The following is a 15,189-nucleotide window of genomic DNA, read 5'->3' on the forward strand; positions in this document are numbered from 1 at the left end:
TTGGGAGTGGATTGGGGGAGCTTGTAGTTTATTTATGACTTTCCAAAAGTTTCTAGGGTTTGAGATGTTATTGTTCAGATTGTCATAGAAATATTGGGCCTTGGCCAATTTTGTTTGTTTTGTGCATATATTTTGCCATTGTCTATATGCACAGTGATCATTCATAGAGCCAGTACGCTTAAACTTTGACCACAAAGAATCCAGAAACTGGTACATTTGGATGAGGTCAGCAGTGATCCAGTTCATATGTGCTCCTTTTACCCTCACCTTACGCAGCGGGGCATGCAGATTCCAAATTTGTAGGAGTTCAGACTGAAAGAATTCAACAGCACAGTCTAGATCTGGGATAATGTTTAATCTGTGCCATGGGAGGTTCTTGATGTCCTTTAGAAAGGATTCAAGATTAAATTTTTTGAAGGACCTAGTTATTTTAACCTTGGGAGAGGATTTAATAGCCTTTATTTTGCGCACACAGTACACTAAACAGTGATCACTGAAAGTGTTTGGGAGAACACCGGCCTCCTGGATTCTATCAGGAGAAGTGGAGAGGATCCAATCTAGCAGGGTATGGTTATGGCTTTTAATGTTTATGCGAGTTGGGGAGGAGATTAATTGCGTTAGCTGCAAAGTCTTAAAAAGCGTGCAAGAACTATTATTTTTAGGATTCAGCCAATCAATATTAAAATCTCCAAAGGCCAACAGTTCACTTTTAGGGTTTTGAGCAATGGTTTCACTAAGGAGATGGGCTATGTCAGAAAGGGAATGCACAGGGGAGCTAGGTGGGCAGTAGATTCCTGCAACAATGATTGAATTACTGCACGGGATCTCAATTGTGCCAGAGAGGAAATCAAAGGTGGCAGGAGGACTAAGGTTTTGTAAAGGGGTAAACTTTATGGAATTGTCAACATAAATAACAATGCCTCCTCCTCTCTTTGCTCTGTCATTTCTAAAACATGAATACCCCTGAATTGCAATGGCGGTGTCTGGTATTTTAGTCGTTAACCAAGATTCTGAGAGCACAATGATTTTTGGTTTGTAATGGGAACACCAGGCTTGCAGTGCATCCAGTTTAGGGAGTAAACTACGGATGTTGCAGTGCACAAAAGAGAGGCCTTTTTTAGTGGGGAGATTAGGACTAGAATTAGCTGGGGGACCAGGGTTTGACTCCACATCATTTGCAAGGGCAAGTAACATAAGGAATAGGAATTTGGACATCATTTTTGTTTGGGCATATAGTGAATGGGATACTTTATAATTTTGTGAGGTGGGGGTAGGAGGGCTATTTTTTAGAACTCTCCACCAGCACTCAGCAGATAAGTTACAGGAACAAAGCATGCCATGGTGTATGATAATTTGTTTTCCAGTTTGAGGTGTGTGCTTATGCTGGTAGTGGTGTGAACAAAATTGAATTGAAAGAAGGATTATTAAGAATATCAGTATGGTTATATTTGGATTCATGTTAGTGGTATGAGGTGTGTAGTTGAAAATGAAACAAATTGTGAAAAAACAAAATTAAACAAAAAGTATATAGTATTGGTGTGTGAGATATCTATTTGTAGGGAGAGAGGGTATGTGTTCTATAGAGTTAAGAGATTGGAAGGGTGTGATGATCAGTGTTTGCACCTGCCTTATGTTGGAGATGTAAAAAGGAGATTGGCACAATACTCAATATATGGTATAGCTGTGAGTTATTAAAGGATATCAAGGCCCATATATCTTCCTTGGTCTCAGATTTAATTCCGGGTACTATATTACTTACACCTTCTCTTCTTCTATTCAATCTAGACTTCCCCATAATGGAGAAAAAAACATAAATATCGAATTACTCATATTCTCTATACACTTAAGATATCTATAGCTCGCAAATGAAAATCCAGCCAACATCCATCATGGCAAGAAATAATAAAACAACTATATTATCAATATACAATGGAGAGTAATTTCATAGCTATATCTGGAAAATCTCTCTCTTATCGAGACTCATGGAAGCCCTGGTTGTTATATAGAAATAAAGACAATGTACTCTAGTATAAGGAAGGAGAAAAAAGGAAGAAAAGGGAAGGGAGTTAAGAACAAAGTAAAAAAAAGGGAAAAGAAAATAGGAAAGGAAAGAAAGGATTGAAAAAGAGAAGCCTCATGGATAAAGGGAAAGGGAGAGAAAGGAAGAGGAAAGAAAAAAGAAAAGGCAAAGGGGAAAGAGAAAGAAAGATAAAGAAGAAATACAATTTTTTTTTAAAAAAAGGAAAGGATAAGATAAACATAGAACCCTTGGATATATATTCCTCCACACATGATATCCGGCCCTAGTTACTACAGTCCTTTTATGTCTGTGTGTGTGTTTGTATTGTATTTGTATAGTGTCTTTTTTTTTATAGTTGCCTCATAATTATGGTATTAGTTTGCCGATACTTTTATATATGCCTTATTTGTACTTATTATCTCAACTCACAAATCTTCGTATATAAATATATCCTATCTCTATTGCTAGCAATGTCATTATAATTGAAAATAAAAATAAAAGAAACATTAAAAAAATAGACAATAGAAAGGTTAAAAAGGCAATCTTAAATAAAATGCAAAAAAAAGCTTGGACAATGTAGAATTAACATTGAAAGCTGGAAGGAAGGCTTTAAAAATGGGCAATTATTGGGATATATTGGGTTATAATAGAAAGCTAGTGAAAGAGAGTAGTGGGTGGAGTCTTGCTATCATACTACGAATGCACTGAAAGCAACAAACAAACAAAAAAATACTATATACAAACGTTTGTGGAGGTGGGCAAATTTAAGCTATATAATTAGAACTATGTTAATTTAAAGTTACAACAATCATTGACTATGATTGCCATCTAGTGTTGGAATCAATAACTGTTTTTCTCTTGTTTTTACTTTTGTGAAATGTCACCTTTTTATATGTGGGTTATTTTGTTTATTATTTTAAGTACTTATATTTGTTCTTCTGGTTTCTTAGTCTTAAATTGATATTTCATGTTAAACAAGTGCCAGGTTTGAATGGTTTCTACCTGGTGATATTAGAGAATTTAAAAAATGGATACTTGTGTTGTGGTTGGGCACTTATAAAAAATAAGGCTAAGATATAACACTAAAACTGTATGACTACTATCAGTTTATTGAGCAATGTACTATTACAGCAGGCGAGGAATCCTAGCAACTGAGCAGTTATTGCTGATTAGTCACTAAGAAAGGTCCGGATGACATGTCCACCTCCCACTGACATATACACACACTGACACATACACTCAGATACAAACACTGACACATACACAGTATATATCATACGTTTTATATTTCCAGCCACCTTCTTGTTAGCATACTTGTTGTGTGCAGGAGGGTGGCTTGCTTGAGGTCCTGCTGTTTGCTGACATTGTTGGGAATGTGGTGTATGGAGCAGCTCTCTCCTTCTTCCTCTCCCCCTGCTGCCTGTGCTGCCTCTTCCTCTGCCTCCCATGTGGCACTCTTCCTGTAGCTAGGAGGAAGTGACCTGCATTCGCTTCCTCCCTGTAACGAGTATATACCCCTACACGCAGGATCCAGCCAAACAGAAGACAGCACAGAGGAGAGATACGTCTACCGGACCTTAGAGTGGCCGGACTCGACGTAAAGGAGAAGTACAGAGTCAGGAGCGATCCGAGGTCAAGGGCACAAAGAGACAGCGTAAACGAGAACTAGCCGGGGTCTGGTACACAGGAATCAGCAAGCCGGCAAACAGTACAGACAAGGATAAAGCGAAAACGAAGTCAGAATACAAAGCCAAGGTCAAGTACGGAGAAACACAACTGAATACAACAAGCACTAAAGGGAACTGTAGCAGAAACCACGATAGGGCAAGGAACTAAGGGAAAAGGGTAAGTATAAGTAGCCTTCAAACTAACGTGATTGGCTCCTGTCACTTCCACTCCCCCAACAGGTAAGTGTATGGGGTGATTGGCATGACAGGAGCCAATGGGAGCCTTTTTGCAATTTAGGCTCCCACTGTCTCTTTAAGAGTGTCAGGGACCAGGAACCAGACAGAGACAGAAGTAGATGCAAACACACCTTTATTAATAAATAACAAATAATAAATAAAAGCAAAGTCCAGGAATCAAGCAGGGGTCAGTCACCAGAGCGGGTAGTCAGACAAGCCAGGATCAGGAGCACGGAGAGCAGCGGAGTCAGGAACAAGGCCGGAGTCAGGAACCAGGATCAAACAGGAAACACAGGAACAAGGAGACTTCTGGGAAACAGGAAACCACGCAAGGGCAAGGAGGTTCTGGGCTTAGCTGCTTAAATAGGCAGAACTGATTAGCAGCAGGGTTGATTACTACTCACAGGTGAGTAACCGTGGCAACAAGCAGAAGCAGCTCATAGTAATTGCAGCTGCACACTCAATCACTGAAACAGAAAGGTTTGCTGTTTAAAACAGCAAAGAAACCCTGACAGTACCTCCCCCTCAACGATTCCCCCCATCTCTGTTGGTGGGTCCGGGCTTCATGGGGAAGCGGGCGTGATAGGAACGAAGGAGGGATGGTGCATGGACATCAGAGGCTGGAACCCAGGAGCGTTCCTCTGGACCGTATCCTTTCCAGTGCACCAAGTATTGGATCTGTCCTCTGAAGACCCGTGAGTCAATGATGCTGCGTATTTCATATTCCTCATGATTGTCAATCAGAACAGGACGTGGACGTGGCACTGAGTTGGTGTAGCGATTACAAACCAACGGTTTCAAGAGGGAAACATGGAAAACATTTGAGATGCGCATGTTAGCAGGAAGGTCAAGTGCGTAAGCTACAGGGTTAACCCTTCGAAGTATACGAAATGGCCCAACGTATCGGGGTGCCAGTTTTTGTGAGGGAACACGGAGGCGTAGGTTGCGGGAAGACAGCCATACCCTCTCTCCGACCTGATAGGTAGGTGCAGGAAGGCGTCTGCGGTCGGCCTGGAGTTTGTAGTTCTGCATTGCGCGTTGCAAAGAACTCTGAACCTGCACCCAAGTGGAACGGAGTTCCCTGAGATGTCCCTCCAATGCCGGTATCTCCTGTGGCAAGAACGTATCAGGCAACATGGACGGTTGAAACCCATAGTTTGCCAGGAACGGGGATAGCCGGGAGGAGGCATTAATCGCACTATTGTGGGCAAACTCCGCCCAGGGTAGCAGATCAGACCAGTTGTTCTGGTGGTCAGAAATGTAGCAACGCAGAAACTGTTCCAGTGTTTGGTTAGCTCGTTCCGCTGCACCATTGGATTGCGGGTGGTAGGCCGAGGAGAAGGAAAGCTGAATTCCCATTTGCGTACAAAAAGCTCTCCAAAATCTGGACACGAACTGGCTACCCCTATCTGAGACTATCACTTTGGGTAACCCATGCAAACGAAAGATCTCCCGACCAAAAATTGTTGCAAGTTCCTGGGAAGTTGGTAGTTTTTTCAAGGGAATGCAATGCGACATCTTCGAGAATCGGTCAACAACCATGAGAACGACTGTATTGCCACGAGAGACCGGAAGATCTACGATAAAATCCATGGACAAGTGGGTCCAGGGTCGTTCACCATTAGGTATGGTTTGCAGGAGACCCACTGGAGGGCGTCGTGGGGTTTTGTTTTGAGCGCACACAGGACAGGCAGCTACAAAAGCGGTGACATCCGAACGGAGACTAGGCCACCAAAATTGCCGGGATACGGACCAGATTAACTGGTTTTTGCCTGGATGTCCAGCTGCTTTGGAGTCGTGGTATGTACTCAATAGTTTCGTACGGAGGTTAATAGGTACAAAACAACGGCCATTAGGTTTCTCTGGACTGTGCTGGGTCGCCCCCAAAATGCTGAGGGAGCGGGACAGACCCAGTCATTTCTCTAGCCGTTACAGGTTTGGAGGTTACAACCGGTGCTAGAACAGGAAGTGAGGCAGAGGCGGCCGCAATCGCAGGCTGGCCGGGTACTGGATCCAGATGGGCATACTGGTCCAAATGGTGGTTCTGCTGGTCCCACTGGGTAAGCAGGTTAGGTATAGGTGTCTTGCCTGTACCATCTGTATTCATGGCCCTTGCGTAATGTCAGGGACCAGGAACCAGACAGAGACAGAAGTAGATGCAAACACACCTTTATTAATAAATAACAAATAATAAATAAAAGCAAAGTCCAGGAATCAAGCAGGGGTCAGTCACCAGAGCGGGTAGTCAGACAAGCCAGGATCAGGAGCACGGAGAGCAGCGGAGTCAGGAACAAGGCCGGAGTCAGGAACCAGGATCAAACAGGAAACACAGGAACAAGGAGACTTCTGGGAAACAGGAAACCACGCAAGGGCAAGGAGGTTCTGGGCTTAGCTGCTTAAATAGGCAGAACTGATTAGCAGCAGGGTTGATTACTACTCACAGGTGAGTAACCGTGGCAACAAGCAGAAGCAGCTCATAGTAATTGCAGCTGCACACTCAATCACTGAAACAGAAAGGTTTGCTGTTTAAAACAGCAAAGAAACCCTGACAAAGAGCGCGCCCGAGATTCGCGGCGCGCTCTTAGCTGCAGGCGGGACACGTGACCGCTTCTCGCGGTCACTGCCCGCCTTCCTGTTTGAGCAGTCGGATGAGCCGCGCGCGGCTCGTGCAGCCGCAGGACCGCGCGCGGCTTGAAGAGAGGACCGCGGCCGGCCCCCGGATAAGGTAAGTACCGCTACAGTACCCCCCCCTGAGGACACGCCCTCCGGGCGGGCAGGACCAGGTCTGGCAGGAAAACGCAAATGGAAAGAACGTACAAGGCGGGGAGCATGAACAGCATCCGCAGAAATCCAACTGCGCTCCTCAGGCCCATAACCCTTCCAATGTACCAAGTACTGAAGCCGACCCCTGAGGAAACGAGAGTCAATAACAGCAGACACTTCGAACTCCTCATGACCCTCCACAGAGACAGGAGGGGGAGGGGGTGTATGCCGGGTATAGCGGTTGTGTACGTAAGGCTTCAACAACGAGGTGTGAAATACATTGGGTATACGCAGATTCTTAGGCAGACCCAAGGCATAAGAAACGGGATTAACCTTATGTATAATGCGATAAGGACCAATGAAGCGGGGAGCCAATTTCATAGAAGGCACCCGGAGGCGAATATTCCGTGTGGAAAGCAAAACCCTGTCCCCCACAACATAGGAAGGAGCCGCTCTGCGATGCTTGTCAGCCTGAGCCTTCTGGCGGGCAGCAGAGTCCACCAAAGAACGCTGAACCTGCTCCCAAGTATTACGCAAACCAGCTAAATGCTCATCCAGAACTGGCATGCCCTGTGAGGAGAATGCAGCCGGAAGAACAACGGGATGCTGGCCATAGACAACGTAAAAAGGGCTTTTGCCGGAAGAATCATGAGTGGCATTATTCCGAGCAAATTCAGCCCAAGGAAGCAGGTCAGACCAATTGTCCTGATGGTGAGACACAAAACAACGGAGGTACTGCTCCAGAGACTGGTTGGCACGTTCAGCAGCTCCATTAGACTGGGGATGGTAAGCGGAAGAAAATGAGAGGGAAATACCCATCTCCGAACAAAAGGCTTTCCAGAACCTGGAAATAAATTGGCTACCCCTATCGGATACAATAGATAAGGGAATACCCTGTAATCGAAACACTTCTTTAGCGAAGATAAGAGCCAGTTCCTTGGAAGTGGGCAACTTGCGAAGAGACACAAAGTGAGCCATTTTGGAAAACCGATCTACTATCATTAGGATGACTGTGTTACCATTCGAAGGGGGTAATTCAACAATAAAATCCATTGATAGATTAGACCAAGGTCTCTCGGGAACGGGTAACGGATGCAACAGCCCACAAGGAACTCTACGAGAGGTTTTCATACATGCACAAGTAGAACAAGCACTTATATAGTCAGTAACATCCTTACGTAAGGTATCCCACCAGAAATACCGAGAAACGGCTGACACTGTTTTGGAAATACCAGGATGTCCAGCAGTCTTAGTATCGTGATACAGTGACAGAATATCCCGTCTCTCGGGAACGTCAACGAACAATTTATCATTAGGCCTCTCGCTAGGTGCCATGCTCTGTTTCGCTTGTATGGCCTGCAAGAGGGACGAGGAAATAGACAATATAGTAGTTGCTATTATCCTGTCTGGGGGAATGACAGGAGTGACATCAATCTCCTGTTTGTCAATAGTCTCGAATTGTCTGGACAGAGCGTCCGCTTTAGTGTTCCGGTCACCTGGCCTATAGGTTATTATATAATTAAAATGAGACAAGAACAGTGACCACCTAGCCTGCCTGGAAGACAATCTTTTAGCTTCGCTAAGGTAGGACAGGTTCTTATGATCCGTAAATATGAGGATGGGATCCTTAGTGCCTTCTAACAAATGTCTCCATTCTTTGAGTGCTAAAATGATAGCAAGGAGTTTGCAATTACCCACATCATAATTCCTTTCTGCTTTGGACATTTGTTTAGAAAAGAAGCCACAAGGATGCAATGGCTTGTCAGGAGACTCTCTTTGGGATAAGACAGCACCTACCCCTATATCGGAAGCATCAACCTCAAGTATATATGGCAATGAGGGGACAGGATGCTGTAAAATAGGGGCAGAGGCGAACGTAGTCTTAAGAAAGTCAAAAGCCTGAAGTGCCTCAGTAGACCAGACACGTGTATTGCCATCCTTTTTAGTCATACGAGTAATAGGCGCTACTATAGACGAAAAACCTTTGATAAAACGTCTATAATAATTAGAGAAACCCAGAAAACGCTGGATGGCTTTCAGACCTTGCGGCAGAGGCCATTCTATGACCGCAGCGAGCTTCTGGGGATCCATCCGAAAACCCTCAGCGGAAATCAAATACCCTAAAAACTGGACCTCGGATTGGTCGAATAGACATTTTTCTAATTTGCAATAAAGACCATTAGCAAGAAGGGTCTTCAGAACTGTCGTAACATGTCTGTGATGAGTGTGAATGTCTGTAGAATATATTAAAATGTCATCCAAGTACACAATAACAAATGAGTGAATAAAGTCCCTTAAGACATCATTAATAAATTCTTGGAACACTGCTGGGGCATTGCAAAGCCCAAATGGCATGACGGTATACTCATAATGACCTGACCGAATGACCTGACCGAGTGTGACCGAGTGTCCATTCGTGGTCCTTTTTTATACGTATCAAATTGTATGCTCCTCTAAGATCTAATTTGGTGAATACCGTAGCATGTTTGAGCCTGTCAAACAATTCTGTTATTAATGGTATAGGGTAAGCATTTTTGATGGTGATTTTATTAAGACCTCTATAATCAATGCAAGGTCTTAAATCACCTTCTTTCTTCGATACAAAGAAGAACCCCGCTCCAGCCGGAGAAGAGGATCTCCTAATAAATCCCTTTTCTAATGATTCTTTAATGTACTCCTCCATGACACGGTTTTCTTGAACCGATAGGGGGTACACCCTGCCCTTGGGAGGTATAGTACCAGGCAACAAATCAATAGCACAATCGTAGGGTCTGTGAGGCGGTAATTTGTCAGCCTCTCTTTTATCAAAGACAGTCTTTAAAGTTAAATACTGAGAGGGTATAGCCGTAGATAAAGGAGGAACAGTAGGAACGTTAATAGAATTCACAGGCGTGACTTCAATAGTACATGACTCATGGCAGGCTTCACTCCATGATTTTATCTGCCCTGTCTCCCAGTCAAAAATGGGATTGTGGGCACGTAACCATGGATACCCTAACACCAACTGTGAAGAGGGAGAGGTGATGACCTGGAACCGAATGGTTTCATAGTGTAGAACCCCTGTGTACATGTGTAGCGGTGCAGTCTCGTGAGTAACAACTGGAGATATCAATGGTCTACCATCTATGGCCTCAACGGCCAAGGGTATCTCCTTCTCCCTGATGGGAATATTGTTTTTCTTTACAAAACCAGAGTCTATAAAATTCTCAGCTGCCCCAGAGTCAACCAGGGCGTATATGTTTTCAACTATACAACTCTCTCCCATATGTAAAGAAACAGGGAGAAGCAGTCGGTTAGGAGGCAATGTAGGAGACTTAGAAATCACACCCAAGGCCAGTCCCCTATAAGGTCTTAGGTGCGAGAGTTTTCCGGGAGCAGAGGACACTCCTTTACCATATGTTCTCTCCTACCACAATATAGGCAGAGTCCCTCTCTTCTCCTATGTAATTTTTCATTATCAGAGAGTTTGGCAACCCCTAATTGCATTGGCTCCTCTTCAGATACTTTTACACTCTCCGGTGGATTAACTCTGGGGTGAATAGGCGTAACAAAACGTCTATTCCTGTTCTTGGTATAGAGCCTGTCCCGAATCCTATTATCTATATCGATGAGGTAGTCAATAAGGTCCTCTAAGGCAACAGGAAGTTCCTTAGCCGCTACCTCATCCAATATAGAATCTGATAAGCCTTCCATGAAGGCAGTAGTTAACCCATTATTGGTCCAATCGACCTGTGAGGCAAGGGTACGAAACTGTATAGCGTAATCAGCCACAGGCCTAGAACCCTGTTTAACCCTCATTAATGCTCTAGCGGCATTCTTAGACCTTTTCATAGTGTCAAAAGTTCTGCGAAAAGCTGTTAGGAAACTGTGAAAGTTATGCACCATAGGTCCATTAGCCTCCCAAATAGGGTTTGCCCATTCAAGTGCTTTGTCGGTAAGTTGGTGCATAAAGAACCCAACTTTGGACCTCTCTGTGGGAAATGAACGTGGATACATTTCAAAATGAAACTCTATTTGGTTAATGAACCCTCTGCATGTCTTAGAATCCCCTCCATACCTAGGAGGAGGCGTTAAATGTGCTGCAGCATTAGGCATAGTCGATACTTCAGGAAGCAGGGGTGTAGGAGGGTTAGGTGCGGTTGCTGGAATGGTTCTAGCTAAGAGCGTCTGGAGAGCCTGAGCTATTTGATCCATACGGTGATCCTGCTCTACAAATCTAGCCTCATGGGTCGCCATCTGTTGAGCTAAATCTGCGGGGTCCATGGCCCTATCGTAATGTAACGAGTATATACCCCTACACGCAGGATCCAGCCAAACAGAAGACAGCACAGAGGAGAGATACGTCTACCGGACCTTAGAGTGGCCGGACTCGACGTAAAGGAGAAGTACAGAGTCAGGAGCGATCCGAGGTCAAGGGCACAAAGAGACAGCGTAAACGAGAACTAGCCGGGGTCTGGTACACAGGAATCAGCAAGCCGGCAAACAGTACAGACAAGGATAAAGCGAAAACGAAGTCAGAATACAAAGCCAAGGTCAAGTACGGAGAAACACAACTGAATACAACAAGCACTAAAGGGAACTGTAGCAGAAACCACGATAGGGCAAGGAACTAAGGGAAAAGGGTAAGTATAAGTAGCCTTCAAACTAACGTGATTGGCTCCTGTCACTTCCACTCCCCCAACAGGTAAGTGTATGGGGTGATTGGCATGACAGGAGCCAATGGGAGCCTTTTTGCAATTTAGGCTCCCACTGTCTCTTTAAGAGCGCGCCCGAGATTCGCGGCGCGCTCTTAGCTGCAGGCGGGACACGTGACCGCTTCTCGCGGTCACTGCCCGCCTTCCTGTTTGAGCAGTCGGATGAGCCGCGCGCGGCTCGTGCAGCCGCAGGACCGCGCGCGGCTTGAAGAGAGGACCGCGGCCGGCCCCCGGATAAGGTAAGTACCGCTACACTCCCACTGCACTCACTTCCTCCCACTGCTGGGCCTTATTACATGGGCCTGGTCAAGCTAAACAACACCCATCAGAGACTCATCTAAGTGCATGGGCCACCCAATGGGCGCCCTTAGCATGCAGTAGTTATGCCACTGCTCCATGTCTCGCATTCAGATCCCTTGCTGCTATTTCAGTCTGATTGATTTATTTAATTATCTCTTGAAAGTAAAAAACTACAGAAAAAAAATTATTTATATTTGTTCCTCATGTTTTTTTTTTTTTACCAACATGTAGAAGGTAAATTTAAAAAGTATAATTATCTTTTAGTTTTGGTACAATTAAATATCCTCTATGATATGATATTTATTAAATGCTAAAATCTTAGGGTGCACGCATATAATCTCTTCTTTGACAGCTCATTAGGAATGCATGTGAGAAAGCACAAACAATAAAATTACCAGGGAGAATATATTTTCTGCTTGGTTATACACGTTGTCTGTGGATTTCGATAGCTGCCTGGTCAGAAAATTCAATAAAAAATAAAAAAATATTTCAATGTACTAATCATTATACTTCTTGGTCTCTCTCTCTTCTGTAAACAAGTATTGACCCCTATCTGTAGTTTAAGCTATATATATGGCAACATTCTATCTATTCTTTGCATTAGATAAGTTGGCAAATAATTTGCTTAATACTATACCATGCTGTACCTTAAACTGGATGTACTTGATAAGGTTGAAGTTTTGTGCATACATTCTGAAATACTCCATGACTTTGGAGTGGTGCATGAAATTCGGGAAATCATCTGGGATGGGATAATCACTGAAACACATCATCTCCTTGGAAGTGTTGATGACCACAGACTGGTAGATACTGGCTCGATCATCCTCAGGTTTATCCTATTAAAATCCAAATGAACAAACATGTTGGCATATGGTTTTATATTTTTTTTGTAACAAACATGGGTTCTTTACTGATCTTGTATTCATTTTTCATTTAAATATCTAAATATGGGATGCTCTAATTCTTAACAGTCAACATGTCATAACATCTTCTATAGAATGGTACTGACTCAAAAGTATATGAACAAGTCAAACTCTCATTTGTTCTATCATAGAAAAACAATTTTGACTAGTATCAGAATGGTCCCCTTAACCCCTTAAGGACCAAACTTCTGGAATAAAAGGGAATCATGACATGTCACACACGTCATGTGTCCTTAAGGGGTTAATAACTGCAGTGTAGGAATAAAATGCCAGCCTGGACATTTTTTGATGTATGTGTGACCATTGGGCAAACTGAGCAAATTGCCTGTGAGTCATGGTGATTACGGTTGAGGGCACAAATTAATGTGGCCCAGTACTACTTACTGCAAGCCCTGTCTCCTCAGTCATAGCAGTGCAGTCTTATGGACAGAGGCAGTAGTGCAGTGTGTGTGGAGGGGGACAGGACACCTTCACTACCTTCCATACCATACCATAACTTCACTCTCTATCTTCAACACGTAACCAAAAACTAAACGGAAAGACAAAGGGTGCGGTAATGGAAGCTCAGCAATCTCAGGTGAATGAGAGGCAGAGAAAACAAGGAAAGGAATATAGAGAAACATCAATGTTGGATGGATAGACAGACAAGAGAAGGGTGTGCCAAGAGAATGGGGTAATAATAAAAATGCATCCTCGCTAATACTCCTGCATGTATAACAAATAAAATAACTCACTAAAGTTTAAACACTTAAAATGCATGCACACATTAATTTGCTACACAAATACACTGTCACAATCACATAAATTGACATTCTACACCAGGGGTAGGCAACCTTCAGCACCCCAGATGTTGTGGACTACATCCCCCATAATGCTAGCAAAGCATCATGGGAGGTGTAGTCCAAAACATCTGGAGTGTCGAAGGTTGCCTATGCCTGCTCTACACAATTAATTTATACTCTCACAAATAAACAAACTGTCATCCTACACAAATGCACTCCCACATTCACTCTCATTCACACTCTGCTATGCTACACAAATGAACATCATATTTAAACATACTGCATGCTCCACAAATGCGCACAAACTGTCATGTTACACAAATGCTCCTCCAAGTTAACACACACATGCTATGTAAATATGTCCCATATGTGGGCTGTTGTGTGGTGTAAATGCTCAGGCCTATTTTCAGTCTCAGTCCAGCCCTGGTACCAACTATTCATTAAAAAAATATTCTTTGAGTGCCAGTGCTATCCCAAAAGTAATGCTTTGTGAAAACCACAGATAATAACCATAGGGCTATTTACTTGTGAGAATTGTCAGGAATTTAAAATAGCTGAATTGGAAGACATTTCAAACAAAATTCGCCAAGACAGCTATGTTTCCAGTTTGCATACTTTGGTCTAAAATTTTTAATTATTTTTACTAGCAGCTTTGCTAGCAAATATATAGATTGGAAGTAAACCCTATTTTTTTCTCCCACTTCTCAGTCATATGTGTAGCAAACACTTTATGCCCACAATTCAACTTACAAGGGAGAGCAGAAAAGACCACTCACAGCTGGTCCTTCTGCTCTCCCAAGCATAGTGCCCACAGCGCATGTACTGTGGTTGCTATGGAAACTGCCAGTCCTGCTAGTGCTACTGATGTCTCTCTGCTTGTATGCAGTCACTGTGGAGGGTTGCAGGATAAACGAAAGAAGACCGTGAGAAGAGTCGAGGACGGACCTTACATGGGTGGTACCAAAGCTCTGAAAATGGCGGAGCTGATACGGAGGTGAGGTAAGTATATCTAAAAAATTACATTGAATACATCACGTATCTTTGTGATATCTGACATATTCAATATAAATGGGAGTGATTTAAGGTAAATTAAATTTCCCATTGCAGGTTCACAATAAGTGTCCATGTCCCTTTGGCTTCAACTACAGCTTTATATTTGTGGGCTTATTAGGAATAAATGCGTTCTTATCCCTAGATTTTGAGTTGTGTTTTATATATATATATAATTGCCATCATCATAAAAATAGTTTTGAATGTTCTACAATTTTTAAAGGTTTGTAATATTTACCTTGTAACGCCAGAGTCCTCCAACATCATCAGTTTTTTCATAGCATGTAGGTTCCAAGCCTTCATCTAAGCAGCACTTTATTGCCGACATCCCACTGGATCCAGCACCAATAATAGCAACACTTTTCACCATGGTCCTTTGTTGACTGTAACAATGCACAGGTAATCTAGAGTTGAACAGAACAGATATTTTACAAGTGAAATCTTGAGATGACTAAAATAATGATAATATTGCTGTTAAACATGATACATGAAATTTAAAGCAAAAGCTGCTAAAATCTGCAGACATAAATAATGGTACAATACCCACAGTCCTGCACCGGAGTGCCGGTGACATTCTGGCTGGGGACCCGCAAGAAGGTTATACTTACCAACCGACTACGCGGCCTAATGCTCCCCGCATCCCGAAGTTACCTCGATCTGGCAGCCCTGAAACACAGAGACAGAGGCTTCCAGTAAAAGCAGTGAGGGCCCCTCCTGGAGCACAGAAGCCGGAGAGAAGCCGTTGCCGCGACC

General features: G+C 43.5%; 1 protein-coding gene across 1 annotated transcript in view; it reads right to left on the reverse strand.

Moving 5' to 3' along the window:
* The window catches only part of LOC134568831 (flavin-containing monooxygenase 5-like), a 35,673-nt gene extending 20,867 nt beyond the window's left edge, over window positions 1-14,806 (reverse strand). Inside the window, exons 1-2 of the mRNA XM_063427516.1 lie at window positions 14,675-14,806; window positions 12,329-12,517 (exon numbers count right to left, since the gene is read on the reverse strand). Coding sequence (XP_063283586.1) covers window positions 12,329-12,517; window positions 14,675-14,806 — 321 coding nt within the window. The remainder of the gene's footprint in view (window positions 1-12,328; window positions 12,518-14,674) is intronic.
* Between the last annotated feature and the right edge of the window lie 383 nt (window positions 14,807-15,189).

This window comes from Pelobates fuscus, chromosome 7 (genome assembly GCF_036172605.1).
Source record: "Pelobates fuscus isolate aPelFus1 chromosome 7, aPelFus1.pri, whole genome shotgun sequence".
Lineage (NCBI taxonomy): Eukaryota > Metazoa > Chordata > Amphibia > Anura > Pelobatidae > Pelobates > Pelobates fuscus.